Source organism: Lonchura striata, chromosome 13 (assembly GCF_046129695.1).
Source record: "Lonchura striata isolate bLonStr1 chromosome 13, bLonStr1.mat, whole genome shotgun sequence".
Taxonomy (NCBI): Eukaryota; Metazoa; Chordata; class Aves; order Passeriformes; family Estrildidae; genus Lonchura; species Lonchura striata.
Genome location: NC_134615.1, coordinates 16,158,080 through 16,184,116, shown reverse-complemented (window position 1 = coordinate 16,184,116; position 26,037 = coordinate 16,158,080). Strand labels below are relative to the sequence as shown.

Below are 26,037 nucleotides of genomic sequence, written 5' to 3'. Positions count from 1 at the left end.
AGTTTGTGTGCCAGCAAGTCAGCGGTCATTATTTCCTTCTTGTTTCTGTAAAATGAGATGATCCTGGGTAATTCCCTGGGGTGTATTAAGCTAATTTATTCTAGGGGAGTGATTGGAGCCCTCATCCAAGAGAAGCCTAGTTGTTCTACCCTGAGACCTCTGTAGTGGAACTCTGACCTGGCCTTCCCCAACCTTTTAGTGGCTGAATTTGAACAAGGGAAGTCAGCTTTCTGCCCTAATAAGCAATTCCTTTTTAACTGTCCTTGGAAATAATCTTTACTGATGGTGGTGTTGATTTATTTTTGCCTTCTTGCTTTTGTACTGTTTTCATGCTGTGCTTCTGCTTGTTGCATATGTCTCATACCACTGCAGCCAGGGGATTTGCCATGTCTCACCTGGTGCCTCATTATTTATCTGCTGTACTGCATGATTCAATTGAGTGAAATGATTTTAAAGTGTTATTCTGGAAGGCTCTGTCTCTTTGAAGCAGATTCCTCTTGTGAATGGCCCTAAATCAACTGGGACAGAGAGGTGAGAGGGGTGAGGGGGGTTTTGTTGTGGGGTACAGGAACACCTGCCAGGGAAAACACAGTGGGTGTTTTGCTGTATTGCTTGCCCGGTGGGAAATGGGTTTGTGCTGACTGAAATTATTTCTGTGTCTCTCCTGCAGCTGAATAGTACTAAAGCCAAAAGCCTGACCTTCACTATCAGTGGAGAGGAGCATCTGCCTGGGGTGAGGGTGCAGTGCCCGGGTCTTCGTAATGCAGAGAGGAGCCTGTGCTGCACTTTGAGAGGCACCTGCTGGGTGATTCAGAGAAACTCCCTCTGGTCCTTTGTAACTATGACATTGTACCTGTCCGTGTGAGGACCTGCTCAGGGAATGTCCTGGTCTGGGAACCAGTGCTTGTGTCACAAAGGAAAGGTCCCCCAAAATATGGCCGACTTGGAAACAGGTCTCATAAATTCTTTTTAAGCAAATGACTGGCTTCTGTTCTCCAGGAAGGGAGTTCTTCTTGGAAATGTGATTTTCTGACCAGTCCTCTTCAGCTAAACACAACACAGGAAAGGTGGTGGGGGATTTTCTGCCCTGTCTCTTAACTTGCATTTTGTTCTCATGGGCATGTATGATGTCCCAGTTTCATTAGACTGTATTTGATCCCTGTTTACTACATTTTAATTAAACTTGGTTGTGGCGTAATTACATTATGCTAATTACCTTCAGTAGCTTTTTTTTTTTTTTTTCCTGTCTGATTTTACTTGACCTTTGTGCTAAATGTTGTGTTTGTAGTGGGGAGATGTGCTGGGTTCCCTGTGCTGGATTCCCCATGCTGGACCAGTAGCACTGTGGTGTCAATCCATGTGCCATCCTGTACTCACACATGTGTCATTGTGCTCTGTGTTCCCTTTTCTCAGTTTATTTTGAGGACTTTTTTGGAGAAGGTAAATTCATTAACCATGAAGTGCGACCATCCAGAGAGGGAAAACATGTGCCCTGCTCTCAACTTGGCCAAGCAACAGCCAAATATTAGACATGGTTTTCTTCCTTGGGCTTTCTGTCCCCCAAGCTTTTCTAATGGAATCTTTGCAGGGTTTCCTCCTAGCAAGTTGTAGGAAGCTTTTGTTCTTCTAGACATGGTAGGTTTAGTTGTGTGGGATTATCACCACATCAGTAGACTCTCTGAGATCTTTGCTGCATGTGGGAAGGTACTAGCCTGAACACAGGCAGCCCTTGAGCCTATAGCCTGCCAGCAGAAGCCAAAATCCCTCTTTGGCTCAGCTTTCCATATGGAGGGAGCTGGCTGGAAGCAGATAGAATGAGACTTGGGCATTGGCCCTGCAGAAAAGGCTCCCTGGTATGGAGGCGGCATCTTTTGTTCCTACCTTTTTCTGTCAAACCTCAGATAAATCCACAGTGAGGTGCAGATTCTTGGCACAGCTGCTTACCACATCTGTGCCTTTTGCTGTCAATCCTGCCCTTGCCAGTAATTCCTGTTCAGTCTGGACTCTCTGGTTCTCCCTTGGTACGATACACCCATGCCAAGATCTCCACAGGGACCTTGAAATTAGATGTCCTGTCACCTTCAAAAGGCACCCTGAAAAGCGTGAGGTGACCAGATGGGACGAGAGGGGGAATCCTTTGGACAGGAGATGTTTTGACAGGCACAGAAGTCGGTCTGTGCCGCAAGCTGAAGCGTTGTAGCCTGCACTAATACCCCCATGCCTTGAGGCTCAATCCTCGCCCGTGGAGGAGCACCGAGGCATTCGATCCAAGTATTTCACTGGCTCTTGAGGGGAATTTTTCATAGCTATAGCTAGGGACACTTAATAACATCTACCGGTGTGTCTGTGTGGGTGCATGTGTGAGTTTAATTTAAACACTTAATAGATAATTGAGTGACTGTTACGGTTATATCAAAGTCTATCGAATCACTTTGTAAACATTAAATTAATCAATGATCAAGTGCTGCTAAGTATTTTTTAGACATAAACCTGCGACTGTGGCCCCTCGGGCTGTCCGGGAGAAGGTGGTCTCCCTAATGACGCTCCTGTTAATGAGCCGGGGTTAATGAGCCGCGGTGCAGCGTGTCTCCGCGCCGCGCGGGGGCGCTGTGCGGCGGGCGGGGTCACGTGTGCGGCTCTGGCGGGCGGGTCACGCGGCCGCCGGTGGCGGCGGCGGGGCCATGAACGCCGAGCGGGACCTGTCGCCGCTGACGCCCGGCGTGGTGCGGGCGCTCACCGACAAACTCTACGAGAAGAGGAAGGTGGCGGCTCTGGAGATAGAGAAGTGAGCGGTGGCAGCCTCCGGGAAAGCGGGAGGGCAGCGGGAATGAAGGCGGTGCCGGTGCGGGCGGCCCCCGTGCGGGGGTCAGGGAGCCCCGGGAAGGGCGGGCAGCGGTGTTGCGGTGCCGGGGCTCCCTGCGGCCCCGGGGCGGCGGGAGCCGTCCCGTGATGCTCGGGTGGGTCCAGCCGTGCGGCGGGCAGCGGGAGGCAGCGGCCCGGCTGCCCGGCGTGGCACTGCGGGGATGGCGCTCGCCCCGCGGCGTCCGCGCTACCGGGGCTGCCGGCCTGGCACCCTGCGGGCCCGGCAGCTCGGGACGGGGCTGAGGGGACGCGGTGACCCTGGGGACAGCGCTGCGGGCGGTGGTCGGGCCGGAGGGATCTCTCCCAGAGCTGCTCCCTGACTCCCAGCCCCATCCCACCGGGCACTGAAACGTGTCCCCGAGCGTGCCGGCTCCCGGGGGCCGGTGAGGAGCCGCTGGCTCCGGCCGCGTCCCGGGAGCCGCTGACAGAAGGCTCGTTCTGACGGTGGGTGCCCGGTGCAGTTGCACAGCCCTGTGCGAGGTGAACACATGAGTAGCATCCCTGTAGGAGTTTCTTGGAAATGTTCTGCTTGCTCTGTTGTGACACGTCAGAGTCCTGGTGCCTCTCCCCCGAGGGCTCACCCAGACTTGTCCCGTGCTGGATCCTGGCTAGAGAGGATGTTACTGTCGCCCCTGGCCATCGGGTGTTGCCCTTGCTTCTTCCTGCGCAGCTGTTGTTCCAGCAGATCTGGGGCTTTCTTTTTGGAGCATGCCAGGCAAAGCTCTGCAGGCACCTTCTGGTGTGGCCATGCCCCCCTGGTGTTGCTTGTACGTGCTCCCTGCCTGTCTTTTCATCCTCACTGTGCTGGTCTGGGTGCTGTGCTTGGCCACAACTTTCCCTGGGAAGGGCTCTGTCCTCCCTGGGCATTGCCTGAGAGCTCAGCTCCTGCAGGAGATCTGAAACATCACCTCAGGGTGCAGTCCAGCGCAGGGCTAGGGGTGACGGTCCAAACTGGTGGGTGAGTTTTGGGTGGGAGATGTCGCCATGGTGAGCCTGCAAGGGGAGCAGTCAGGCTCTCGGGGCAGTCTGTGACATCGGGATGGAGTTGCTGTGCTGAGAGTTCAGTGGGGGATGTAGTGTGGGAACTGCCTGCCTTGAGTGTAAAGGATGCTGTGTGAGAGGTCAGCAGAGAAATAAGGTGCCTGGGACAAGGGGAGTGTGTGCTCTGCTACCAACCCAACCCAGCGAGCCCCTTCTGCTGTTTGGTATGTTTCGTTTTCTCTCATTTTCTCTCTTTGTTATAGGAATAATCTATTGTGGGTAGATTGCAGTGTTGCAGGGTGGGATTCTTGCAGTGTCGTTATAAATCCAACCTTGGGAGTACTTCAGTAACTTCTTTGCTGCATTGTGAGGGGTGACACTCTGTGCCTTAGCCAAGCAGCTCTGCTCCAGCTTACTCTGCCACAGGATTAAGGGTTTATGCTTGCCTTACACCAACCAAAGTCTGCTTTGGGGTCAGGCAGTTTGTCTGATCAAGCTGGAAGTACAACTTGGGAAGAGTGTGAGGAGGAAAAAAGCAGGGGTCAACCTTTTCTACAGATTTCACAGTTCATCTAAAACACATCACAGAATGGCCCCATCAGCATCACTTCCATGTCTGTGGCATCAAGCCAGGAGGGACCTGATGCCTCTTTACTCGGGAACCTCCTTTTCCGTCAGCTGATAATGCAGGAACAGCTCCTGATGCTTGCAGGCTCTGATGCTGCACTTTTTGCCTCATTAATTAAATCTTGAGTCCTTTAAACTCGTAAAGGAAGTCTGTAAACTTATTCCTGTTTAAACAAAGCTGCATCAGTGAAATGTAGGCAGTAAAATGATCACCCCAGTGGTCTGTCTTGCTCAAGCTCAGTGTGTTTCTCTTCTTGGAGCAGAACTGGAAATGGAGCCATTATCTCTAAAGCAGACTGTGGATGTGGATCAGGCTGTAACTGTTGGAGGCTTTAGACTAGGGAGAGTGAGGGAGGGACTGCCTGGTATCCCCAGGGCAAAAGGGAGCAGCTGCTTTGCGCAGAGCAAGATGAGAACAGAGTTGGTGTTTGTAATTTTGGGGAGGAAAAGTTCATAAACATCTTCTGTAATGGTTTTCCCACATTATAAAGTGCAAGACTGGTCAGTGGCACCTGTTTGGGAGTGTGAGATTCATATAGCGCCAAAGAAACCTTCTGTGGAGTTAGGCAGTGAAAGCTTTTGCACCTTATTTGACAGTTAAGTAAAGATGGTAACTTTAGGCAGTTTTTGAGATGTCTAAGTCTGCATTATGGATAGAAATGCAAGCAAAAAGGAAGAAAAGGGCACTGCATTGGCCGGGAATCGAACCCGGGCCTCCCGCGTGGCAGGCGAGAATTCTACCACTGAACCACCAATGCTCCAGCTGCCTGCACAGCTGCCTGCACAGCTGCCTGTGCCTCCCTGCCTGGCCAAGAGCTCTGCCAACAGGAAACTGAGGCTTAAGGGCTGGATGGGCAAGCTGAGACTTGGAAGCAGTTCTGTAGGCAGGAGCAAGGATATGGGTCTCTTCGCTCACAGCTGATGTGTTAATTATCTCTAGATGATGAGCTGCAAGTTCCTGGGGAGAAGCAGGCATTGTATATGGAAACTGTATTGGCTCTTAGTTAAATATTGGGCTGTTTAAGAATATATTGAAATATACTGTTAGTAAACTTAAATATATGGGATATTAACTGAAGCGCTGTATGGGTGGCTGGAAGGGTTCAGAACCATGGCCTGGTTGTGTGCTGGTTGTGCATGGCCTGGTGTGTAGGCCTGATTGGCAGCAGTTCCCTGTCAGGCTGGGTGTGTGCTGAGCTCCCATCCTGTGCCATGCTGGGGGTAGATGACCCTGATAACCTGCCCTGTTGGAGAGGGTGTTTGAAGACCTGGTAACTTCTCTGCAAGCACACAGCTGCACTGGGTTGGCCCTTGAGAGCGCATCATAGGCTGAGAGTTTATGAACAGTGTAGGAGGCTGGAGCAGCAGGAGGGCAGGGAGCTGCTGGTGGATGTGAGCAGAGAGCAGGGGAGAGCTTTGGTTTCACTTTTGGGTTCCTTAAGGATTCTCCATTTCAGTACGGCTTTCTCTGGTGCTTGTTGTGGGTGAAAGTCCCTGTCTTTGTCACCAAGCCCCTCAGTGTTTGTATCAGCCATAACCTAAACCTCTCTGTGTGCCTCCCTGCCCTCTCCCCAGGCTGGTGCGAGAGTTTGTGGCTCAGAACAACACATCCCAGATCAAACACGTGATCCAGATCCTGTCCCAGGAGTTTGCACTCTCCCAGCACCCCCACAGCCGGAAAGGAGGACTCATTGGCCTCGCTGCTTGCTCCATTGCCCTGGGCAAGGTAGGTATGGTGGGATTTTTGGCTTATGCAGGTTGTGGTGAGAGAACAACAGCTCCTCCTGGGTCAGTGTGATAGGAAGAGTCAGGCTGGTGGCCCCGCAGCTCCCTCCCTGTATTGCAGCCTTGTGTTAGAGTTTCCCCAGCACACCCAGCCACACACCCTGTGGCTCCAGGAGCACTTTCTGACTTGGGTTACATCTTGGCAGCTGTCTAGGCGTGGTTAAAGGGCTTCTGTCCCTCTTCAGTTTTCAGCAGTAGGACTAGACTCAACAGGTTGGGTTCTAGTTTGTTAAAAGAGCTGACAAGAGTTGCAGCCCTTCCATCTCATGCTGTGCACTGCCCACGCACAAATCCACCCATCCCTGGCTCCCTCTGCCCGACAGGCAGGAGATGAGGCAGATAACCAGAAAACCTGATCATTCTCACTGTACCTGAATAACAAAATTCAGTAATAAATACAAAATTCAGTAGTAAATCCTGCCCAGCATAGGTGCACTAAAGCCATCACAGGCCTGAGTATTTGCAGTATGTTCCAGAGCAGCGCCATCAATTCCCAGGCTCTGTGGCATGGTCCTTGGCTAACCATTCTCCTCGTGCCCCCCAGGACTCTGGGCTGTACCTGAAGGAGCTGATCGAGCCGGTGCTGACGTGTTTCAATGATGCTGACAGTCGACTGCGGTACTACGCCTGCGAGGCTCTCTACAACATTGTCAAGGTGGCCAGGGGCTCTGTCCTCCCACACTTCAACGTGCTCTTTGATGGCCTCAGCAAGGTAAGAAGCTTCCTCTTAACCCCCATGTGCTTTATGAGGACTAGTTGTCATCATCTCCGAGTCAAACCGAGTTGTCCAAGGTTTTCTTTGCAAGCAAACTGGTTTACTTTGACCCAGACAGGTCTGAAGGACAGAATCACAGACTATTCTGAGTTGGAAGGGACTCCCAAGGATCAGCAAAATGAGCAGTTTCTACACAGTAGCCACTGATACTGTGGGTATGAAGTTGACTGTAAGATACCTTGTTGTCTGTCCTCACCTCCAGGATGTATTCTCCTGCTCTTTGTTGAATGGTATTAGAAAATGAGTCTGAGAGAGCTGCTGCAGGCAAGTGGCTCTGCAACACTTTGGCTTTGTTGGGTCTGTAGTGTCAAAACATTGTCCATGTGTGTCTGCCTTTGCAGATTTTCATGGTAACCTGCATTTCTCTGTTCTTTGAGAGTGTGACTGCTGGCCCATGAAAACCTGCGTAGCTTGGGGAGGTGATGTGTGCTTGATCTCCCCCTTAGGAAGTGTCTCAGAAGAATTTTTTGGAGCCTAATATGTTGGAGATAAAAGGACTTCTGTATGTCTCTCCTTGTATTGTCAAGGAGAGTAACAGTCCTGTGAGCCTACTGGGAGCTGTGCTGCAGAGCAGGGGGCAGGCCTGGGACCCACTGTTACAACGTCTCTTTGTTTCTGTCTTTCACAGCTGGCTGCTGATCCTGACCCAAATGTCAAAAGTGGCTCTGAGCTCCTTGATCGGCTTCTCAAGGTATTTTTGTTCTCCAAGAGTCCTTGATGCAAGCTGGTGTCATGTCCTGGCTGGGAACGTGTCAGTTTCCAAGGCTACAGCTGCTAAAGCCATCCCACCTCAGTCCCATAGCTGCTGCTGCAAAAACATTTTTTTCTCTCACTGACTGCAGCCTCTTCGATCAAGGCTCTGGTGGTCTTCTCAGGCAGCTGGATGGAGGGGCTGGTGGGTTAATGCAGTGCCATGTGTGCATTCAGCTCATGGGAAGCAAGGTTTGAGTCTGAGGGTTGTAGTGCTGTGCCAGGCAGCAGGAGGACTGTTCCTTTGCTCTCCGTCCCTTGCCTAAGGAAGTCATGATGTGAGCAGAGCTTCTGCTGCTACTTCAGGTTGTGGGCTTGGTTCCCGTTCCTGTACTGCCTACTGATGGGCTTTTACTGCCACAGACCTCCCCGTTCCTTTTCTGCTGCTGTTCAGAGGTGAGCAGCTTCCTATCAGGTCCTGCCCTTGCTCCTTATTATCACACCAGTTGCTGCTGCAAACCTTCCTGTTGGGAGATCTGCTCCACTGCACCAAGGCCAGGGACAGCCATGCAGCAAAATCTGCCAAGCGTGTGGAAAGAGCTGTAAAGGGAAGTCAGGGGACTCTCCCACCCCAGTCCACGTGGCTGCATCAGAAGTGCTTGCTCATGTGTGCAAGCACAGCACTGAGACATGAATCAGAGAAGCTTCCTATCTTCCTCTTCAGCCAGGCTGGCACGCAGCAGGCAGCAGCATCCTCTCTGGATCATGCTCAGCATTAGTCTCTGCCTGAAGGGGATTGCAAGCTCATTGCCTGGACAAACTGCATGATTCCTTCTCCCCAGGTCTCCTGACCTGCAGACTCATGCTTGTCATCTTTTTCCTGTCACATGGCTTAAAAAGACTGGGTTAGGGTTGCTACATGGATGCGTGCTGGCAGTCATTCTAACACCCTCTGTTTGGGCTCTGCAGGATATCGTGACAGAGAGCAACCAGTTCGACCTGGTAAGCTTCATCCCACTGCTGCGTGAGAGGATTTACTCCAACAACCAGTACGCCCGGCAGTTCATCATATCCTGGGTAGGTACACGGGGTGCCGTGTGTGCCTGCCACTCTGAACTCCAGGACATTGCATCCCATCAGCTTCCCATGTCCAGGCAAGCTGCAGATATCCACGGTGATGTGTGAGCTCAGGCACCTGGATTTATTTGGGCAGGTTTTAAAATCAGCGGAATTTTTTACCTGCTTCTTTAAAAGGCTCGCTCCCTGTCAACTTGCTGTTGCAGTGGCAGGGACATGGCAGTGCACTTCTGCCAGCCTGTTCAGGACATTGCACACCAAGTTAGAAAGTACACTCAAAGTGTTGCTTGTATAAATGTACATACTGTGCTCTAAAGGTTTTGGTCTCCCAAGGGATAGTGCTAGGCTGCTTTCCATCATGCAAAGGTGATGGAGAGATGTTGCTCTCCAGGAGGCAAGGGATCTCCACTTGCTCTCTCCTTTCTATGCAAAGCAGAAGCTCTTGGTGCTTGGCTGAAGTCTGGGGAGATGTGTTCCCCTGTGCTCCCTCTCTCAGCCATACTGTTGCCACTCCAGGTCTGCCTGGATGTGTCTTGGCAGTCATTCCTGATTCCTGCTTTGTTTTGCAGAGCTGTGATTGGAAATGTAGCACTGCTGCAGGCTGATTGCTTCCTTGCTGTGCTAGTTCAGCTGCTTCCCAACATGGGCAGCTCCACAGTGTTATCTTTTCCTTTCCCCTATCCCACACATCTCAGCTCTGAATTCCTCAGTATCCTGCCAGATTTGGTCTGGTGATGTTAGTTGGTGTCTTGAAAACTCACCTCTTCTTTTGTATTCCTCCCTGATCTAGATCCTGGTCTTAGAGTCCGTGCCTGATATCAACCTCTTGGATTACCTTCCAGAAATCCTAGATGGACTCTTCCAGATCCTGGGAGACAACAGCAAGGAGATACGGAAAATGTGAGTGTGGGGGCTGGCTGATTGCAAGGACTGTGTCATGTTTGCTGTTCACCCTTCATTTTTTCTATTGATTTTCAACTCTTGTGTGTAACTGCAGTGAAGCTCCAGGTGTGGGGTGGGAGACAAATTGGCTTGGGCAGTGGATCAAAGTGTCCTTGGCAAGGGTCTCCCCTGTCCCATGGTCATGGTGGATGCCATACTCTGTACTGGGGGACAAACTCTTTTGGCTTGGTTGAGTTGTTACCTTCCCAGCACCTGACATCAGAGCCACAGAGGCTTGTGTGCAGTTCTGGGATGGGCATGAGCTCTCTGAAGAAGCTTGGATCATGAGAAACTTTCTTGGCAAGGCTGAGCTCCAGCCCAGCATTTCCTGGGTGGAGAAGAAAAGCAAGGATTGGGAGCTTGCTCCACATATACACTGCTGGTTTGAAGACAGAGGCGTTTTGAAGTGCAGGAACATCTGCGTGTTCTCTGGGAAGTCAAAGCATCTTGATATTCTGTGCTGGGAGAGGGTAGCTGGACTGGTTTTGTAGGGCATAAGTAAGTGGTGAGACTGGCCTGAGTCTATCCTGCTACAAAACCTTTCTGGATCCTCCCTATATCTTTTTTTTTCCTTGCAATGTCAAGGAACAAGCATGAAAGCTTTGGGTATTACCTGCCCCACTGCTCTTCATCCCAGGCACCTCCATGTCCACAGAACCCTGGTGGCTGTGGGGCAGTTGTGGAAGCTGTGGAGGGCTCTGTGCTGCCATCACCTCTGTTCTTGCACCTGTGTGCAGTCTCTGCTGTGGGGCAGGGCGAGCTTGTCAGCCTCATCTTTCCTGCCCCTGGCTCTGTGTGGCAACACTCCTGCTGTGCCACCAGCATCCCTCCACATGCACCTGGAGAAGACAATCTCCATAAGCTCTCCCTGATTGCTCTGTCAAAGGTGGTTGAGCACTGATCAGCTGCTCTGCCTCTCCACAGGTGTGAGGTGGCTCTTGGGGAATTCCTCAAGGAGATCAAGAAGAATCCCTCCAGTGTGAAGTTTGCAGAAATGGCCAATATCCTGGTGATCCACTGCCAGGCAGCAGGTGAGTGCACAGGACCAGACAGCACCAGTCTCCTGGTTTGTGGTGTTGACTGTAGATTCAGGCCAGGAGTTTCCCCGCAGGCTGTTCACCAGCTCAGCTGCTCACTTTTTTTTTTTTTTTTTTTTTTTTTTGTCACTGTTCATGGAAATCCCACTGAAAGGAGGGAACAGGCAACTCTCCTGTAGTTGGCACAACTGCTTTTGTACTGCAGATCCCAGCCACAACAGAGGTCTGGCATCCTCCAAAACGGAGTGGCCTAAAAATATTTGGCACCTGTGGATATCCAGCTCTTCTAGGAGGATCTCTTCAAGATCTTACTGTAAACTCTAGTGGCATTTGATGTGTAGGTCAGAGTGTTAAGGATGTGTGTGGGCTCTGTGCCAGTGCTGCACTATAGCTCCCGTGGGTCTGCTGTGTAGGCAGAGGGTTACAGCTGCAGCTGGATGTGTTTCCTGAGAAGGATCTTGTTCCCAAGTTCTGCCCATTGCATTCTTTAAATGTTGCTGAATGGGAGTGGGTTTCCTGGGAGATAGAAAAGTATAGATAGTTTAATCAAGAGCAACCAATTTCAAGTCTAACTCCCAATGAATTTACACTGTTTAAGCTTAAAATCTGGCCTTGCACCAATAGAGTGCCGTGGCAGTGGTGCCTTTTCCGGAATTTAGTGAGGTTGTTAAAACCCCACCTCTAGGAATGATGCTAGACCCAGACACACAGCTTCAATGGGTGTGAGTGAAGAAATATCTTTATGCATTAAGAAACTTGACAATACTTGTAAATGAAGAAACCTGCATTATGGGTTGAACTGGGTTAACTGAAACCTAATGGTTGTGTTTAATTTCAAGCTCACTGGAGGTTCAGGTCTCACTGATCTCTGGGACTAAACTGCCTCAGATGAGCTTCTCTTGGGATAGAGCAGAAGTAGCTCCTTGCTTGCAGGTGGTCCTTGGCCTGTGGAGCCAGTGCTGCCTTTTCCCTCACCTTTGCTTGTCTCATGTCTTCCAGATGACCTGATCCAGCTGACAGCCATGTGCTGGATGCGGGAGTTCATCCAGCTGGCTGGCCGGGTGATGCTGCCTTACTCCTCAGGGATCCTGACCGCTGTCCTGCCATGCCTCTCCTACGATGATCGCAAGAAGAGTATCCTTGTAACTGAGAGCTGCTCCCATTCCATTCCAGCTACAGCAACTCACAGGGAAGCACCTGTTCCAGTGCCTGTTTCCTGCCCTTGGGGTGCAGGTCCAAGAAAAGTTCTCCCATCATGTGCTAACACCCACACTGGCCCTTTGCATGTGAGGGGGCTTGCAGTAGCTGGGCTGGGGCAGCTCTGGTGGGGCTGCAGTGGCCGGCACCTGCCCATGTATGGGACTGCGTGTTCCTTACACTGCCTTCACTCAGACATCAAGGAGGTGGCAAATGTGTGCAACCAGAGCCTGATGAAGCTGGTCATCCCAGAGGATGATGAAATGGATGAGACCAAGCCATCAATGACTATACCAGCAGAGCCCACCTCAGAGGAGTCCCTCTCCAAGCCAGAGGCAGTGACCACCGGTGAGTCCCAGTTGGTCTGGGTCAGTAGAGGTGTAAAAAAGGTCAAGGGAATGTTCTCAATAGAAGTTCTTCAGTTGGTTTGGTGTCCTGAAGCAGCTCAGAGTACATGGGACCTGCGTACTTTATTTGGAACGTGTTACACAGATGATCCTCTGCTGAGACAGGCGTGCTTGTTGCAGGCTGGATGAGAGGGTCATTGCTCTGATCTGGAGCCTAAGTGGTGCTGCATTGCAGTGAGCATCCCCATCTTCTCACCATGCTCCCCTTCAACTTAGTTATCAAGCTGACCTGAAAAAGATAATTTCTAGTTTGGGAGCAAGGATCATCACCCAAAGAAGAGCTCAGAGAGCTGCATTAGTCCTGGGAGAGCATCAACACATTCATGAAGGATGTGTGTGGTGAAGAAGGGTAGAGAACAGAAATGAGAAGAATTCTGGATACTTTCCAGATTCATGGTGCTCTCCAGACCATCTTGCAGGTATTGTCCCAGTCCTAAAATTTCCAGGACATAAAAGGTGAAAGTTTGCAAGTGGGATGGGAGACCTGAAGGAGGGTTCAAGTGAAAAGAAACTAAGTAGTGCCCATGAATCAATGCTTGGGAGCAGCAGTGGTGTTAGCCCTCCAACATCCCTTGGATGCTGTTGTCCTGGCGTGACTAAACATTTCTTCAGGCACAACACATCTTTATTGTCCAGCTGCATGAAATATGTGTTAATGTTTAAATCACAAGGGCTCGTCTGAGTTCTAAAGCTGCGCATTCAGCCCAGCACTCCTGTAACACACCCACTGGTGGCTTTTGGAAAATCCTGCCGTGAGAGGGAGCAGGAGCATGGGATTAAGTCTGAAGGATGTCCTTGTCTGACAGCAGGGTGGAAGGCGGGGAAGCTGGGAGCTGCCGGGGGAGCTGCCGGGGCCGGCGCGGTGCCGGGGCCGTGGGCAGCAGTGGGGGTGCAGGAGCAGGCCGCAGGGGCCGGGGCAGCGCGCAGGGCAGCATTGGTGGTTCAGTGGTAGAATTCTCGCCTGCCACGCGGGAGGCCCGGGTTCGATTCCCGGCCAATGCAACACGCTTTTTCCTGCTCTTTTTTGGTTTTTATCTGTAACATGGACCCAGGCACCTCAAAATATCAGTCTAAATAAGCATCTTAGTCTTCAACAAAGGTTCAAAAGCTTTCATTACCTAACTCCGTACAGTTTTTTTACTAGGAGAGATAAAGAAGAAAAATTTATTGTCATAGCACAGCAGTATTGTATATCTTGTATTAAAATCCATCACAGAAGACCTTTAAAATATCAACAGAAAGCTTAATTGCCTTATTCTTAGCCCCTCTGGTGTCAAATTGCACCTTGAAGCAGTCAGGATGAGATAAAATTATGATGCCTTTCTGTGAGAAACTCAACTCTGTTCTTTGGGTGTGCTGATGTGGTGATGTTGCTTGTGTGAGTAGAGACTGTTGGCACAAGGGGGCACAAAGAGTCAAGTTCATCTTGCAATGCTTTGTCACCGTGCTTGTAAAACCCAGTTTTAGCATGGAGCAGAAGTTGGAATGCTGTTTGAGTCACTTGGCTTTATCATGGAGTCAGGCTGTGGCCAAGTAGAGATGTCTTGAGTTGGACTCTACCTTCACTGTGCATGTGGTATATTTAGGAATTGAAATCAAGATAATCAAGGGCAGCTCTGCAGTTCTGAGCTACTTCTTTGAGAATGGTTGAAACCATCAGCAAGATATGTCTGGGTCTCTCTTACAGAGGAGAGAACCCAGTTTGGTGCAGAGGTCTGAAGCTGTGGCCATCTGCATTTTACTGGGTAAGTGTGGTTCTGTATCAGCTTGTCTGGCAGCAGAGAAGGACTTGACAAGGAGAGTGAAATCCTCATTGCAGGCAGAAGGGATCCCTTGAGTTCCTGGACCCTAAGACAATGACTGGTGATGTCTTTGCAGAAGGTTATGCAGCTCTCCAGCCTCCCAGTCCTGCTGTCTACCTTCCCATCACCCCACTAGCTGTGTCTCCTATTTTTCTGTCCCCAGGTTCTCTGGATGCATCTGGTGACTCCAGCAACAGTGGTGTCTTCACAGTAACCAGGTAGAATATGTTTGTTGCTTCTGAGGGGCTTGAGAAGAAGGGAAGGCTTCTTGGGGTACAGATGATGACTGACAGGGACTGGGCTGGGCTTGGGAGGCAGTTGGGGTCTCTTGGGTCCCCATTAGGGTGGATGTCTGTGGATGCTCTAGGAGCTGACTGCTTCTCTCTGATGTATTTGCACCAAAGTGTCTTGACTTTATAATGAATGAGGTGTTTTTTCCTTGAGGAGACTGTTCCATGCTGCTGTCTTGGCAGCCTACCACAGCCCAGGTCGATGGGGCTGGACCTAGGGCTGCACAGCTCTTGGCCTCCTGCCAGCCTTTTGTGGTGTTTGTCAGCCCTGTACCAGTTCTGTGCTCAGCACGATCTCTCCTGCAAATACCTTTCTTCCCATCTAGCTATCTCAACTGGGGGACAAATCCATCTGTTCTAATAGCTTTCCTTTCCTCCTGCTGCCTGCAGTTCCTTTACTCAGAGGTAGTAATTTCCAACACTTTAATTGTGCTGATGCTTATTTTTATTTGTTGTTGTGATCCCAAAATAGGATTGCTTTGCTTTAGCTGCATCCTACCAGCGTGATGCCCATCACAGTACATCCCAGAGCAGTGCAAGCATCAGCTTTTCAAGTTGATGGTCTGTATTCTCTGTTCCTTTTTTGCATTTCTGCACAGCCCAGCTACTCCTTGGTCTTAATGATGCCCTTAATTTTTTTCCCTCTTGGAAGTACAGGTCATTTCATTGGCACCTAAATGTTGGATTATGGTGGTTAAATGATTTTCCCTGGCTTTTTTTTGGTTGGTGTGTCCTGACCCTGTTCAATCCTTCAAGTGCAGAAGTAGATGTGCATAGGCTGAAATGGGAAGCTGGGTGGGGAAAAAGAAGAGGCATTGAGTCAGGAGGACAAGTAATAGCCATGGCTCTGTGCTAAAGATCTTGTACATGAGAGAGAGAGGGAGTGAAAATTGAAGAGCGTCAGAAGCAGGGAGAGCTGGGATGACTTGTCCCAGTGTCACTGAGAGATGGAAGGAGAACAGCTGCTCAAGCTGAAATGTTCTGTCAGCAACTCAAGCACTGGGGAAAACCATCTGGGACAGAAAGCAAGACCCTCCATATCTCTAATATTCCCGGTTTTGCAGAAGGATTTTTTGGTGAGCCCTCCTTTGCCCTTTTCAACAGGAGACTCCAGGCCTTACCATGGGGTTTACCTGCCCTGTGTGACCTCTCTGCTGGTCCGCTGTTGGGACCTGAAGCATTTTCACCAATGCATCTGTTGTGGGGGACTGACACAGGTTGGGGAGAGGGCTGTATGTGGTTGTCCAGGGAGCCCTGGACATCTGCCTGGTGCTTCATGCATTGCTCAGGCTCTCTGGCTTGGCACTGGAGCCGGAGGAAGGCGGGAGCTGGCACCCGTGGCCATTAGCAGCCATAATTCACACCGCAGAGCGGCAGCTGCCGGCACGCCGAATGCCCACTGGGTGTCAAGGCAGGACCGCAGGAAGCCGCTGCGTTGCTGGGAAAAGCTGGAAAGCCTGCAAACAGAGGAAGTTGCAGCTGCCTTTTAAGATGAAGTCACTCTGCTTCTGTTTTTGTTCGTCCCCCCCTCCCCCAGCCTCCCCCAGCGATCAAGTGAGGGAGCATGGCCGAACGCCAAGCATGCAGCTCTCACGCCCCCTTCCCCTGCCCTCCCCAGCTGGCTGCAGAGGGACAGCCCTGCTGCAGTAGGGAAGGGAGGACCTTGGTCAGTGGGGGCAGAGGGCCGTGTTCTGGGAAGATGCCATCCAAGAAGATGACATGGCCTGACTGCTCAATACATGGATGCTGGGCACATTCCTGTGGCCACAAACTGACATACACAACCCTCTTGCTCCTAAAACACGCTCCAAAATGCTTCCCAAGTATTTGCCAGCTTTACTTGGAGGGAGTTTCCTAGTGGCATCCACTAGGAGATGGAGACTGTGTCTGTTCCAAGACAGAATCTGGCTGCTGGGAGAGCCTGGCTATGCAGGGCTGGAGGGGTTTTGGGGTTCCCCATCCAGATGGGGAGCCCCACTTCTAGATTCTGCAAAAACTGTCACTGGAAGTGGACCAGAACCATTTCAAAGGCACTGGATCCTTCTCATGGCCTGGCTGAGGATGCTGCTGCTGTGTTAGCTGGTGTGAGCCTGGATCAGGAAGGGGAGGTGGAAGCGTGGCTGCTGGAGCAGAGCCCGGGCTTCCTTCCGTTGGTCTGAGCTGCCACAGGAGAAGATCCAGATGTCTGTCCTGTGTCAGTGGACCAAAACAGCTGGAAAGTGCCTTTTAGGCTTTTGTAACTGCATTGGTGTTTCGAAACAAAACCTGGACAGTTTGAGACAACTTCCTGATGGTCCTACTGGGCAGAAGGTCGGGCACAGCTGGAAGCAGTAAGTGTTAGGCTGCCTGCATGATGGGACAAGGTTGATGGGATCACAGTCCCTCACCAAACTAGATAAGGAACACGAAATCTCCAAGAAGAGCCTTTGTGATACTTCCTGAGACAAGGAGATCTTCATGCTTTAGGTGGTGGTCAGCAACACATGAACATGTGAAGCTGTGTGTTGCTCTGCAGAAAGGGCAAGTGGCTGCCACGTGGCTGAACTGCCCAAGCTTGTAATTAAACCAGGCTTTTAAATGTGGTAGTTAGTGCTTCCTACAAAGCTAAAATAGCTGCTGCTTGTCTCATGCTAGAAGTTGCTGTACCCCCATGCCCAGAGCCTGATGCACCTTGAAGGTGCAGCTGGGGAGATCATGGAGGCAGGAATACTTTGGTGGAGGATAGGAATGGTGTTGGGTGCTCTGCAGCACCCAGGGGATGGTTGGCTGAAAACAGCATGATGGCTTGCTTTAATCTAAGGCACCAAGCCTGCCTTGGAATCCCGTTCTCCAGCAGCTTGTTTTGCACAGCTTTTAGGTCCAGGATAGCTCTTCCTGGCCCTTCTCTCCAGCCTGGAGTGAGGAGATGGCTTCCCTTTGCTGCTTCCACTTCATGCTTGGGTGGGTGAGCTAGAGGGGAACCTCAGGCACACTGCCCCAGCCCTTGTCACAGTGATCTCCAGCTTGTTGGACTGGATGCCTCTGCCTAGACTTTGGCCTTATCGCTTTCCTGGGAGATCTTGGAAACTGCAGTAAGCAGAAGGAAGCCAAGAGCACTGAAATGAGAGCGATGAAGGACAAGAAAGTGACAGCGTGTGGGACCAATAGCAGAGAGGAGCTATTTACCTCCTGGCCACTGGCTCGAGCCCGTTCAGCAGCACAGCTGCCAGCCTGTATGGGAGCTGCCCTTGTGACTTGGACCACAATGAAAGAACCTGGATATTTCCACCCTTGGCAAGGCCATTTTGCTGGGCTTGCCTAAAGGCTAAAGCCTGGCCTGGACCTTAACCTTGTCTGAAAATGGGGTCAGGAAAGCAGCTGGGCCAGGCAGGAGGCCAGGAGAAAGATGACAGCTCAGGCATTGGCAGAGAAAAGGCAACTGCTGAGGAGAGAGAAGGCAGAAGCCCTTGAAGAAAGGGGAGAAGTGAGAAAATGGGTTGATAAAGGACATGGAGTGAAAAACATTGCTGTGGGTTCAATGTGGTGGGAAAGTAAGCTCAGTTCCCATGCTGAAGGGTGCTTTCTGAAATGGGGGGATGTGCTGTGGAATGGGTCTTCTGCCCCCCCACACTGAGCTTGAGCAAAGACTCCCAATATTCAGAGGTGAGAGCCTGGCACAGCCCCCATCATTGCTCAATTTGCCCTAAAAGCATGCTCTCACTGTCACAGGCGAACAGCGGGGGCGGTGCCAGGGCCACGCTCATCCTCCAGAGGAGAATCTGGGGTAGTGGGTTAGGTGGAAGTGATTGCATCTGACATCTGCCCTGCCGCAGATGCTGGCGCTGGGAGCCGGCGTGGCAGGCCCAGAGGATCACATTAACGCAATGCCATTGCTGCTGCTCCTGCTCCCCCCTGCCTGGGGATTAGGGAGAGCCAGGCTGAGCTGTGAGCCTGGCTCTGGAGCTGCTGCAGCACTCAGCTGCTGCCATAACCCCTGGAAAGGGGGTAGCCCATGGAAGTCTGGTGCCACTCTATCCCAGAGGATTGGTGAGAGGTTTTTAGCCCAATTCTGCGTGTTCTTCAGACCTCTCTCCTTTCATGTGGTGCCTGGTTTTTGTGCTGAGTAAAGGAGTTGCTTCTCCACCAGCAACTCCCTTAAAAAGTTTGTCTCAGCAGCTGTGGACAGAGAGTAGCCAGTGAGGAGCTTTTCCCAGCTGCAATCCCTCCTCATGGGAGCTGAGCCCAGCAGAGCCACAGGGCAGTGGTACACAGTGTGGCTGAGGGCTGCCTGGCTCCAGGTCAGCCTGGTGCTCCCAGCCACCTCCTGGGGTCTGCTCAGGTGGGTAAGCTTGAGCTGCTTAGGCTCTACCCAGGTACTGCATCAAGAGCAGTGATGGAAAAGGGGTTTTCATGAGTGATTTTTGGCACAAGCCAGATGGAAAATTGCTTGGTAGAAGCAAGTTTCTACTGTGTTGTTAGAAGTCCAGCATCAGCAGACAGCAGTGCTGTGGCAACCCTGCATCCTGCCCAGTTATCTCGCAGCAGCATGGAGCTGGTGGGATGTGACAGCATCAAAGCCACCTCCAAACTGCCCAGCTTCAGGCACCAACTGTCTGTGCTGTCCTTTTGGCCTCTTGATTCTGAAAACATGCATTAGCCTGAGGTTTCTTTTTCCCCATCCTATGCAGGCAATGTGTATATTTGGTGTGGTGGTGTTACCAGGTCAAGGTTTCCTTCTCCTCTTCTATCTGAAGCCCTGTACTGGGAGCATGGCAGGCTATGCAGCTGCCACGGGAGATGGTTTTGTAGGAAACCAAATACAGTGTTCATTCCAGATGGCTTAAATGAACTGGGATGCTGCTCCCTTGGAAATCTCTCCCAAACTCCTCATGCTCTAGGTCCCTCCTTCCCCTCAGTTTGGTGTGTCTGGGATTTTGCCCTCGGCTGTTGTTTTCAACATCAAAGTGAAATGCAATTTGCAGCCCCCAGCATCTGTTACGTGAGGCAGATCAAGCAGTCAGATCCCCGCAGGGCTCTGAGGGGCTGCAGCCTCCTCGTCTCGCCCTTACAACGTGTGTCCTGGGGAAGATCAAATCCTATTAAGCCACAGCTCTACTTGCAAATTATACCGTGAGAAATCTGCCCCTTAGGATTTCATATCAAACAAGATGCACAGCAGCTCTGTGCACACTGGAAAAATCGGCAAGAGCCTGGTCCAGCCTTGAATAATTCAGTAGTTTGGTTACTAGAGGCATGACATGGCTCTTGAGTGCGGCCTTCCCTTGGTGGTCTTCTTCAACCATCTTGGTTCTAACCATTATCTCTCCTTAAATGAGTCTACTGTGACTTCCCATATTCTCACTGTCAAGGAGGTGGGAAACCATCAGGTAGATTTCAGGATCACAATCAGGACATAAAAATGCTCTATCATGACAATTTCTATGTTGGGGTCACCTGTCCCAGTGCAGGTCCCAGCTATTAGGGAGAAAAACTGGGGGACCAAGAGCTAAGAGTCTGCAGCAGCTGTCAATTTCTGAGACAATGTCCTGGTGAACTCAGTGAGTTACTTTCTCTCATCTCTTATTTATGAGGAAGGGTTATCTTGATCTTCTGGGATGTTTTTTGGGAAGCAAGATTAATGTCTCGAGGCAGGGTTGTAGTAGAGAGCTGCATCCCAAACTCGCTGCCAGACAGGGCATCATCTGCAGTTCTCAACACAAATTCAGTGGGAGCAGCAGAACCTGGATGCCTTTATCAGACTGGAGTTTGAGTACACATGGGTCAATGTTCTCTGAAGGTGTTTGAGCTGGTCAGCCTTGAGGTGGATTCTAAGTGCATTTTATGGATCTCTAATCTTTGAACCCCTAATCTGGCAACTGCACTATGGACCAGTTTCTCACACAGCCATGCTACTGTTTTCATTTAGAGTGGTGCCTTCCCATGCTGCTTTGGGAAAAGTGGTGACACTCAAAGCACTGAAGATTTCTGTTGCTTCCAAAGCATTATAAGAAAGAAGAGTGATTATTTACATAGGTGGTGATAGGACAAAGGGGAACGGTTTTGAACTAGGAGAGATTTAGGTTGAATGTTAGGAACAAACTCTTTACTCACAGGATGGTGAGGTACTGGCATAGGTTTCACAGAGAAGTTGTGGATGACCCATTCCTAGAAATGTTCAAGGCCTGTCTGGACTAGCAACCTGATCTAGTGAGGGTTTGAGCTAAGGTGTTTGATGCATCCTCTGGAGTTTTGTAGACTTCCCCACCCCAGGAGTAATGAGTTGGATGTTACACTGAACCAGCCTGTCTTCTTTCCATGCAGCTGTGAGAGGATACAGGTGACCCTGAACCTGGATGGAATAGTTCAGGTGCTGGACTACCACCTTAGTGATACATCCATTGGAATGATGACCAGAATTGCAGTCCTGAAATGGCTTTACCACTTGTACATCAAAACTCCTCGTAAGGTAAGTTGGGGACTCAGCATTCAACTGAGCTTGTCAGCTCCCAGCCTGTTCCATTGCCTTGATAGCAGTGCAAATTGTAATTGTCTTGGTAGTTTTGCAAATGTCTGTCTACCTGCCTTTTCCGAGAAGGCTTTGGCTGCCGGATACCCTGTAGCTTAAGGAGGCAGAGCTCTCCAGCTCAGGTGGAAAATGCTGGTGAAGCTTTTGGCAGCCTCCCTCAGGGCAAGTGTCCTGTGGCTGGGCACAACCAGGCTTGTAGGACTGATGCCACCCATCCTTCTGCTTCCAGATGTTCCGACACACTGACAGTCTCTTCCCCATCTTGCTGCGGACCCTCTCAGATGAGTCGGATGAGGTAGGTGCTGCAAAAATCCTGGAAGCTGACTGTGTCCACATCTAGCTGGGCGTTGGGTTTTTTGGTGGGACTGAGGTATTTTGTGAGGCTTGGGCTATGTTGGCACTGAGCAGTTTTACCCTGTTGGCCAAACTGAAGAATAGTTTGCAGAGGTGAAAATCCTGCTGTCTTGGGGGTTCTCTGATGTATAAACATTATTCTCCATCTCTGAGAGTTGATCCTTCAAAGCCAGCTCCTAAGGATCCTTTTTGCCTGCCTGGAAAGGCAGATGGAGTATCACACATGGGACTGGGGTCATGGTAAGATCCTTGCTGAGTGGGAATTCAGGTGCCTTGCAACAACCTCTGTTGTTGCAAGGGGAATTGTGTCCAAGCTGACACTTCCAAATCCATATTCATCAGGTGTTTAAGCAGCACCCACTGCTTGGAGGGCAATAGCAGCATTGCTTAGCAGGGCTGCAGTAGATATCCAGTGGCATCAGGTTGGCTGGGAGCAGCTCAGCTTGTAAGTGAGCAAAGAAAATCAGACAGCAAACTGAGCCAGCTTGCTGTGCTGTTGAGTTCTTCATCTCCCACCTCCCAACGTGCTGCACCATTTTCCTGTTTCTTTGTCTTGCTTCTTCACCCTTCTTCTCTGGTTCCAGTCATCTCAATTTTGGTCATTGCTATCTTATCCCCCCTCTAAGTTGTTCCCTGGAGCATTTTAGTGCTTGGGTGGGAGGCCAGCAGCATGGCACACAGCTGGCCCAGTCACTCATAGAGCTTCCACCATCAGCTGGATCCTCTTGCCCAGAACTACAAATGATCCTGGCTGGTTTCTCATCCCAGACCTTCCTCATGGAATAAAAATCACACGCTATGCTGTGCCTTACATGCTCAGAGCACCAAACCCCAATCCTGCCATAAATCCCATGTGTGAGGGGGTTGTTAAGAGAGGAGGGAAGGGAATGAGCAAGCAAGGGAATGACTTGCAAAGGCAAGCAACTGCCTGGCCATTTTCCATTCCCTGCTGCTTATAATGCAGACCTTTCCAAAAGAGTCCCCAAGCACACATCTGCCTTTGCAACGCTCTAGAAAGCCTGCATCTTGCAGATAGTCTCTCCAGCTTGGCAGGAGATCTCAGTGAGTCATGTTGCAATTACACTGCTTATTAATATTTGAAAAAAACAGTGAAGAAAGGACCCTGGTGGTGCATTTCCTCCATGTGACATAACTGGGAATGGCTCAAAAGTAATTTTAAGCTGATTTATTTAATCCTGACTTCTATTTATTTAAATGTTTGGAGGTGGCTTTTTTTTTTTTTTAGTAAGGAAATCCATAGACGAGTCAATCCATTAAACACCACCGCTCAGCTGGCTGTCAACCAGATTTGCTGCTTTCTGCAGAGGAAATAGAAATTACTGAAATAGTAGGGAGGTTTTGAGCTGGACATTTTTGGGAATTATGAGGACACTCTGAGCTTACTAACCTGCTATGTCAGTGCCTGTTAGGAAAGGGGATGTGGGGTACTTGCTCAGGCAGTGCAGTGTTTCTGTGCAGTCATATTATCCCATGTCACCTGCAGACTCTGACCCCTCCTCTCCGAAGCTCCTGGATAACAGCCTGGTCAGCATGGGGGTCTGTGTGAGCTAAACATCAGCTGTGATGAGGAAGCATCTCCCTCATCTTTCCAGATAGGCTTGTGCACATTGTGTGGTGTGGCACGAGGTGTACATACATCTTCAGAGGGCTTGCTTTGTCCTGTGATGCTGCCCTCCCCATGGGAACCTGCTCAGCAGCAGTGTCAGTATCATCTTTATTCACAACAAGGTTGAACATGTTTCTGTAGTGCCTAGAGTTCCCTTGGCCCCTGTACACAGTTTGGAGGCTACCTGTCATTCTGCTGATGTTCCCTGGAGCATTTGTTTGTCACCAGCTCATCACCAAAGGACAATCTGGCTTTAGAGGGTCAGTGTTAGTCTGTGCATCAGACTGAAAGACTACTCAGGCACCTTATTTTTAAGGTCTTGTCTTGCTGAGCTGCTCTCAGTCTCTCTCTGCACTTGCCATAAATAATCAAGCTCAAAACAAAGAAAGATTCATGCTGGATAAAGCCAGATCCATGCCCCTTAAGTTCTCACCCCTGTTTTTGTCATTGAAGTAGCACAGGGTGTTGCTACCACCTCCACTGTGCTGAACAGGGGCCAGTATCTCATGATGCATCTGCAGTGTCCTGAGTCATCTCTGCCATCTCTCCTGTTCCCTTCCCTACCCAATTCTCCTGTGCCAGTAAAGGAATGGTCAAGAGACCTAGTTAAGATTCACAAAGGCAGCACAGAGAAGCTGGAGCAAAGCTGAAGCAGGCAGTTCCCTTTGATATGTAGACAAGTTGGGATCCAGGATTCCTGGCTGTCAGATGCTGTGCTGCTGCACTGCGTCACGTCATGCTGCTTCCTGTGCTTTCCTGACAGGGGGATGTTCTGTCCTGCGTTTGAGACCTGGTTTTGAAGGCAATTTATAAAAGCCCTGCTTAAAATTTGATGTGCTTGAAAACTTCCTTACAAGACATAACCAGATCCTGCTGGGAGTGGGTTTTTCTGCGCTGTCTGCTTGGTTCGTCTGTAGCTGACCTGGTTGAAAAACTGATGTTAGGAAAGATGAAAAGTTAGGAAATGCTGTTTGGGAGCAGTGAGTGGGACCTTTTCACCTGCAGGCTAAAGGCACCACTGCTGAAAAGAAGATATGTTCTTCAAATTGCCTCCTTCTGCAAGTTCATGGTGCAAAGGCAGCTTTGGATGTAGTCTCTCAGTTCTCTGGATTCTGAATGGATCCAGTCACTGAGCTGAAGTGAACAGAACAGGAACTGAGGCATCTCTGAGAAAACTGTGAAGCAGTGACATCACTTGGTTTCTTTCTTTGCTTTGTTTTCCTTTTTCTGGCTCCAAAATGGAGTGGTTTCTTTATGGCTGAACATGTTCCTGTTTGCTTATCTGCTCTCCTCAATCTTTTTGGGCTTGAAAGTTGTGCTGGACTTTTGTCTGAGTCATGCAGGAAAGACGCATGAGGTGGAGCTGGTGTCTGATGTGAAGCAGGATAGACTCTGGCTTTCTCAACTCTGCAATGTGAAAACCTGCCCAGTGGCTGGGCATGACTTTGAGTACAGAAGCACTTCCTTCAGAAGTCTCCTAAAAAGTTGGTGACCTTCTCTAGAGAGAGTGAACTAAGCCTTGGCTGCCACTGACTTTGGAGGGCAGGTTTAGATGAGTTACTAAGAAGAAATTCTTCCATGTGAGGATAGTGAGACACTGGCACAGGTTGCTGAGGGAAGGTTGCTGAGAGGATCTGTGTTGGCCCCATCCATGAAAGTGTTCAGATTGGATGGGGCTCTGAGCAACCTTATCTAGCAGAAGTTGTCTCTGCCCATGGCAGGGGGGTTGGAACCAGATGATCTTTAAAGGTCCCTTCCAACCCAAACCATTATGTGATTCTGTGTGTACTTGAACCTATACATGACCCTCAAGACAACTTCCCACAAGAAGCTGAAACGTTCTGCCCTCACTTTGGCTTCCAGTATTAAACTAGAAGAGAAGCAAACCTTGGGCTGGTGGTATACTGATAGTCATCTCTTCCCTTTGCATGTCCTGCTGCAGTGTCTTACTGCAGGGTTTCAAAGCCAGGTCTCTGCCCTGCTCTGAGCTCTGCTGTCACGCTGAATCCTGGCAAACTTCTCCTATCTCGCCCAATCCCAGTACAATGAAGCTCAACAAAGGCTTGTGCCAAAGCAAATAGCTGTCTTAGTGTGGCTTGGTTTGGAGCTTTGCTCTGTTGGGTTTAGAGCCATTGTCCTCCAGCTCCTGGCCTTTCATCTGCCACAGCCAAAATATTGTGATCTGATGCAAAGCAGAGGGTGGAAGCTAAAGACTGCAAAGAGGAGAACTGTAATATATGTATGCCTGGCTTCATTTGAACTTTTTTTGGTGGCAAAGCTTCTCTGGAGGGAGACTCAAAGCTATGAGGTACTGAAGCAAGGAGGCAAATGGTTTTCAAGAGGGACTCTGAGGGTGAGCTTGGGACTGAAATGCAATATAAAGAAATGTGTATAATTCCAGTCGGATAGTGGAAAATGCAGTTAGCCTGGTTTGCCATATGGGGAAGCAGCCTGTAAGCATAAGTGGGGTGATGCTTTCTCAATGTACTCAAGACCACCTGGTTTAACAATAATCTATGTGCTGCATCCTGCAGAAATAGGAAGTTTCTTTGTGGGGAGTATGATCCATAGGGAACTTCTTGGCTTAGCCCCAGTTTCAGACCACAGTTTCCTAATTTACATATACATATGTATATGCAGTTTATGCACACAGTGAAAAACTGGGTTAAACTGGCAATCTGGGCTTGAGGTGGTGCTTGTAGCATTCCTGGGATGAAGCAGACTAAAACCACAGAAAACCTGACTGCCATGGAGGACAGGCAGTCTCTGTCCTGGGAAGCTGAGGGTCTAGGGTGGGATGGAGATGTAAGATGCAAGATTTGGTGAGCTGGGCTTTGGGTGCAGAGGGAGGTGTGGTTCCCTATGTGCAGAGGGAGGTGGTGGGTGGGAGACAGGAAATAAAATTAAACCCTTTGCCTGTCATGAGCTCTGGGACTGCGGGTGTTGAGTTTCAAGGGTTTGCAGGCATCCAGTCTCCCACAGCATGGCCTGAAGGGATACTCCAGGGCTGTTCCAGCCCCATTCCACCAGCTGGACCTGTGTTGCATCCATCCCTGCCTTCAATGCATGAGGAAATAGC

General features: G+C 50.2%; 1 protein-coding gene and 2 non-coding genes across 4 annotated transcripts in view; 2 read left to right on the top strand and 1 right to left on the bottom strand.

Annotated features, from left to right (window-relative positions):
• Positions 1 to 26,037, top strand: part of VAC14 (VAC14 component of PIKFYVE complex) — a 93,868-nt gene that overhangs the window by 33,074 nt on the left and 34,757 nt on the right. Inside the window, exons 1-12 of one of the 2 annotated variants that reach the window (XM_077786351.1) lie at positions 2,628 to 2,785; positions 6,046 to 6,196; positions 6,800 to 6,967; positions 7,659 to 7,721; positions 8,690 to 8,797; positions 9,588 to 9,697; positions 10,664 to 10,770; positions 11,776 to 11,910; positions 12,169 to 12,321; positions 14,346 to 14,400; positions 20,773 to 20,917; positions 21,207 to 21,272. In XM_077786351.1, coding sequence (XP_077642477.1) covers positions 2,682 to 2,785; positions 6,046 to 6,196; positions 6,800 to 6,967; positions 7,659 to 7,721; positions 8,690 to 8,797; positions 9,588 to 9,697; positions 10,664 to 10,770; positions 11,776 to 11,910; positions 12,169 to 12,321; positions 14,346 to 14,400; positions 20,773 to 20,917; positions 21,207 to 21,272 — 1,365 coding nt within the window. In that variant the 5' untranslated portion in view covers positions 2,628 to 2,681. Of the gene's footprint in view, positions 1 to 2,627; positions 2,786 to 6,045; positions 6,197 to 6,799; positions 6,968 to 7,658; positions 7,722 to 8,689; positions 8,798 to 9,587; positions 9,698 to 10,663; positions 10,771 to 11,775; positions 11,911 to 12,168; positions 12,322 to 14,345; positions 14,401 to 20,772; positions 20,918 to 21,206; positions 21,273 to 26,037 lie in introns of those variants that run through there. The other variant, XM_077786350.1, reaches the window with a different exon arrangement.
• Positions 5,158 to 5,228, bottom strand: TRNAG-GCC (transfer RNA glycine (anticodon GCC)). Its single transcript has one exon. It is a non-coding gene; the product is annotated as a tRNA-Gly (tRNA).
• On the top strand, positions 13,312 to 13,382 carry TRNAG-GCC (transfer RNA glycine (anticodon GCC)). The gene has a single exon. It is a non-coding gene; the product is annotated as a tRNA-Gly (tRNA).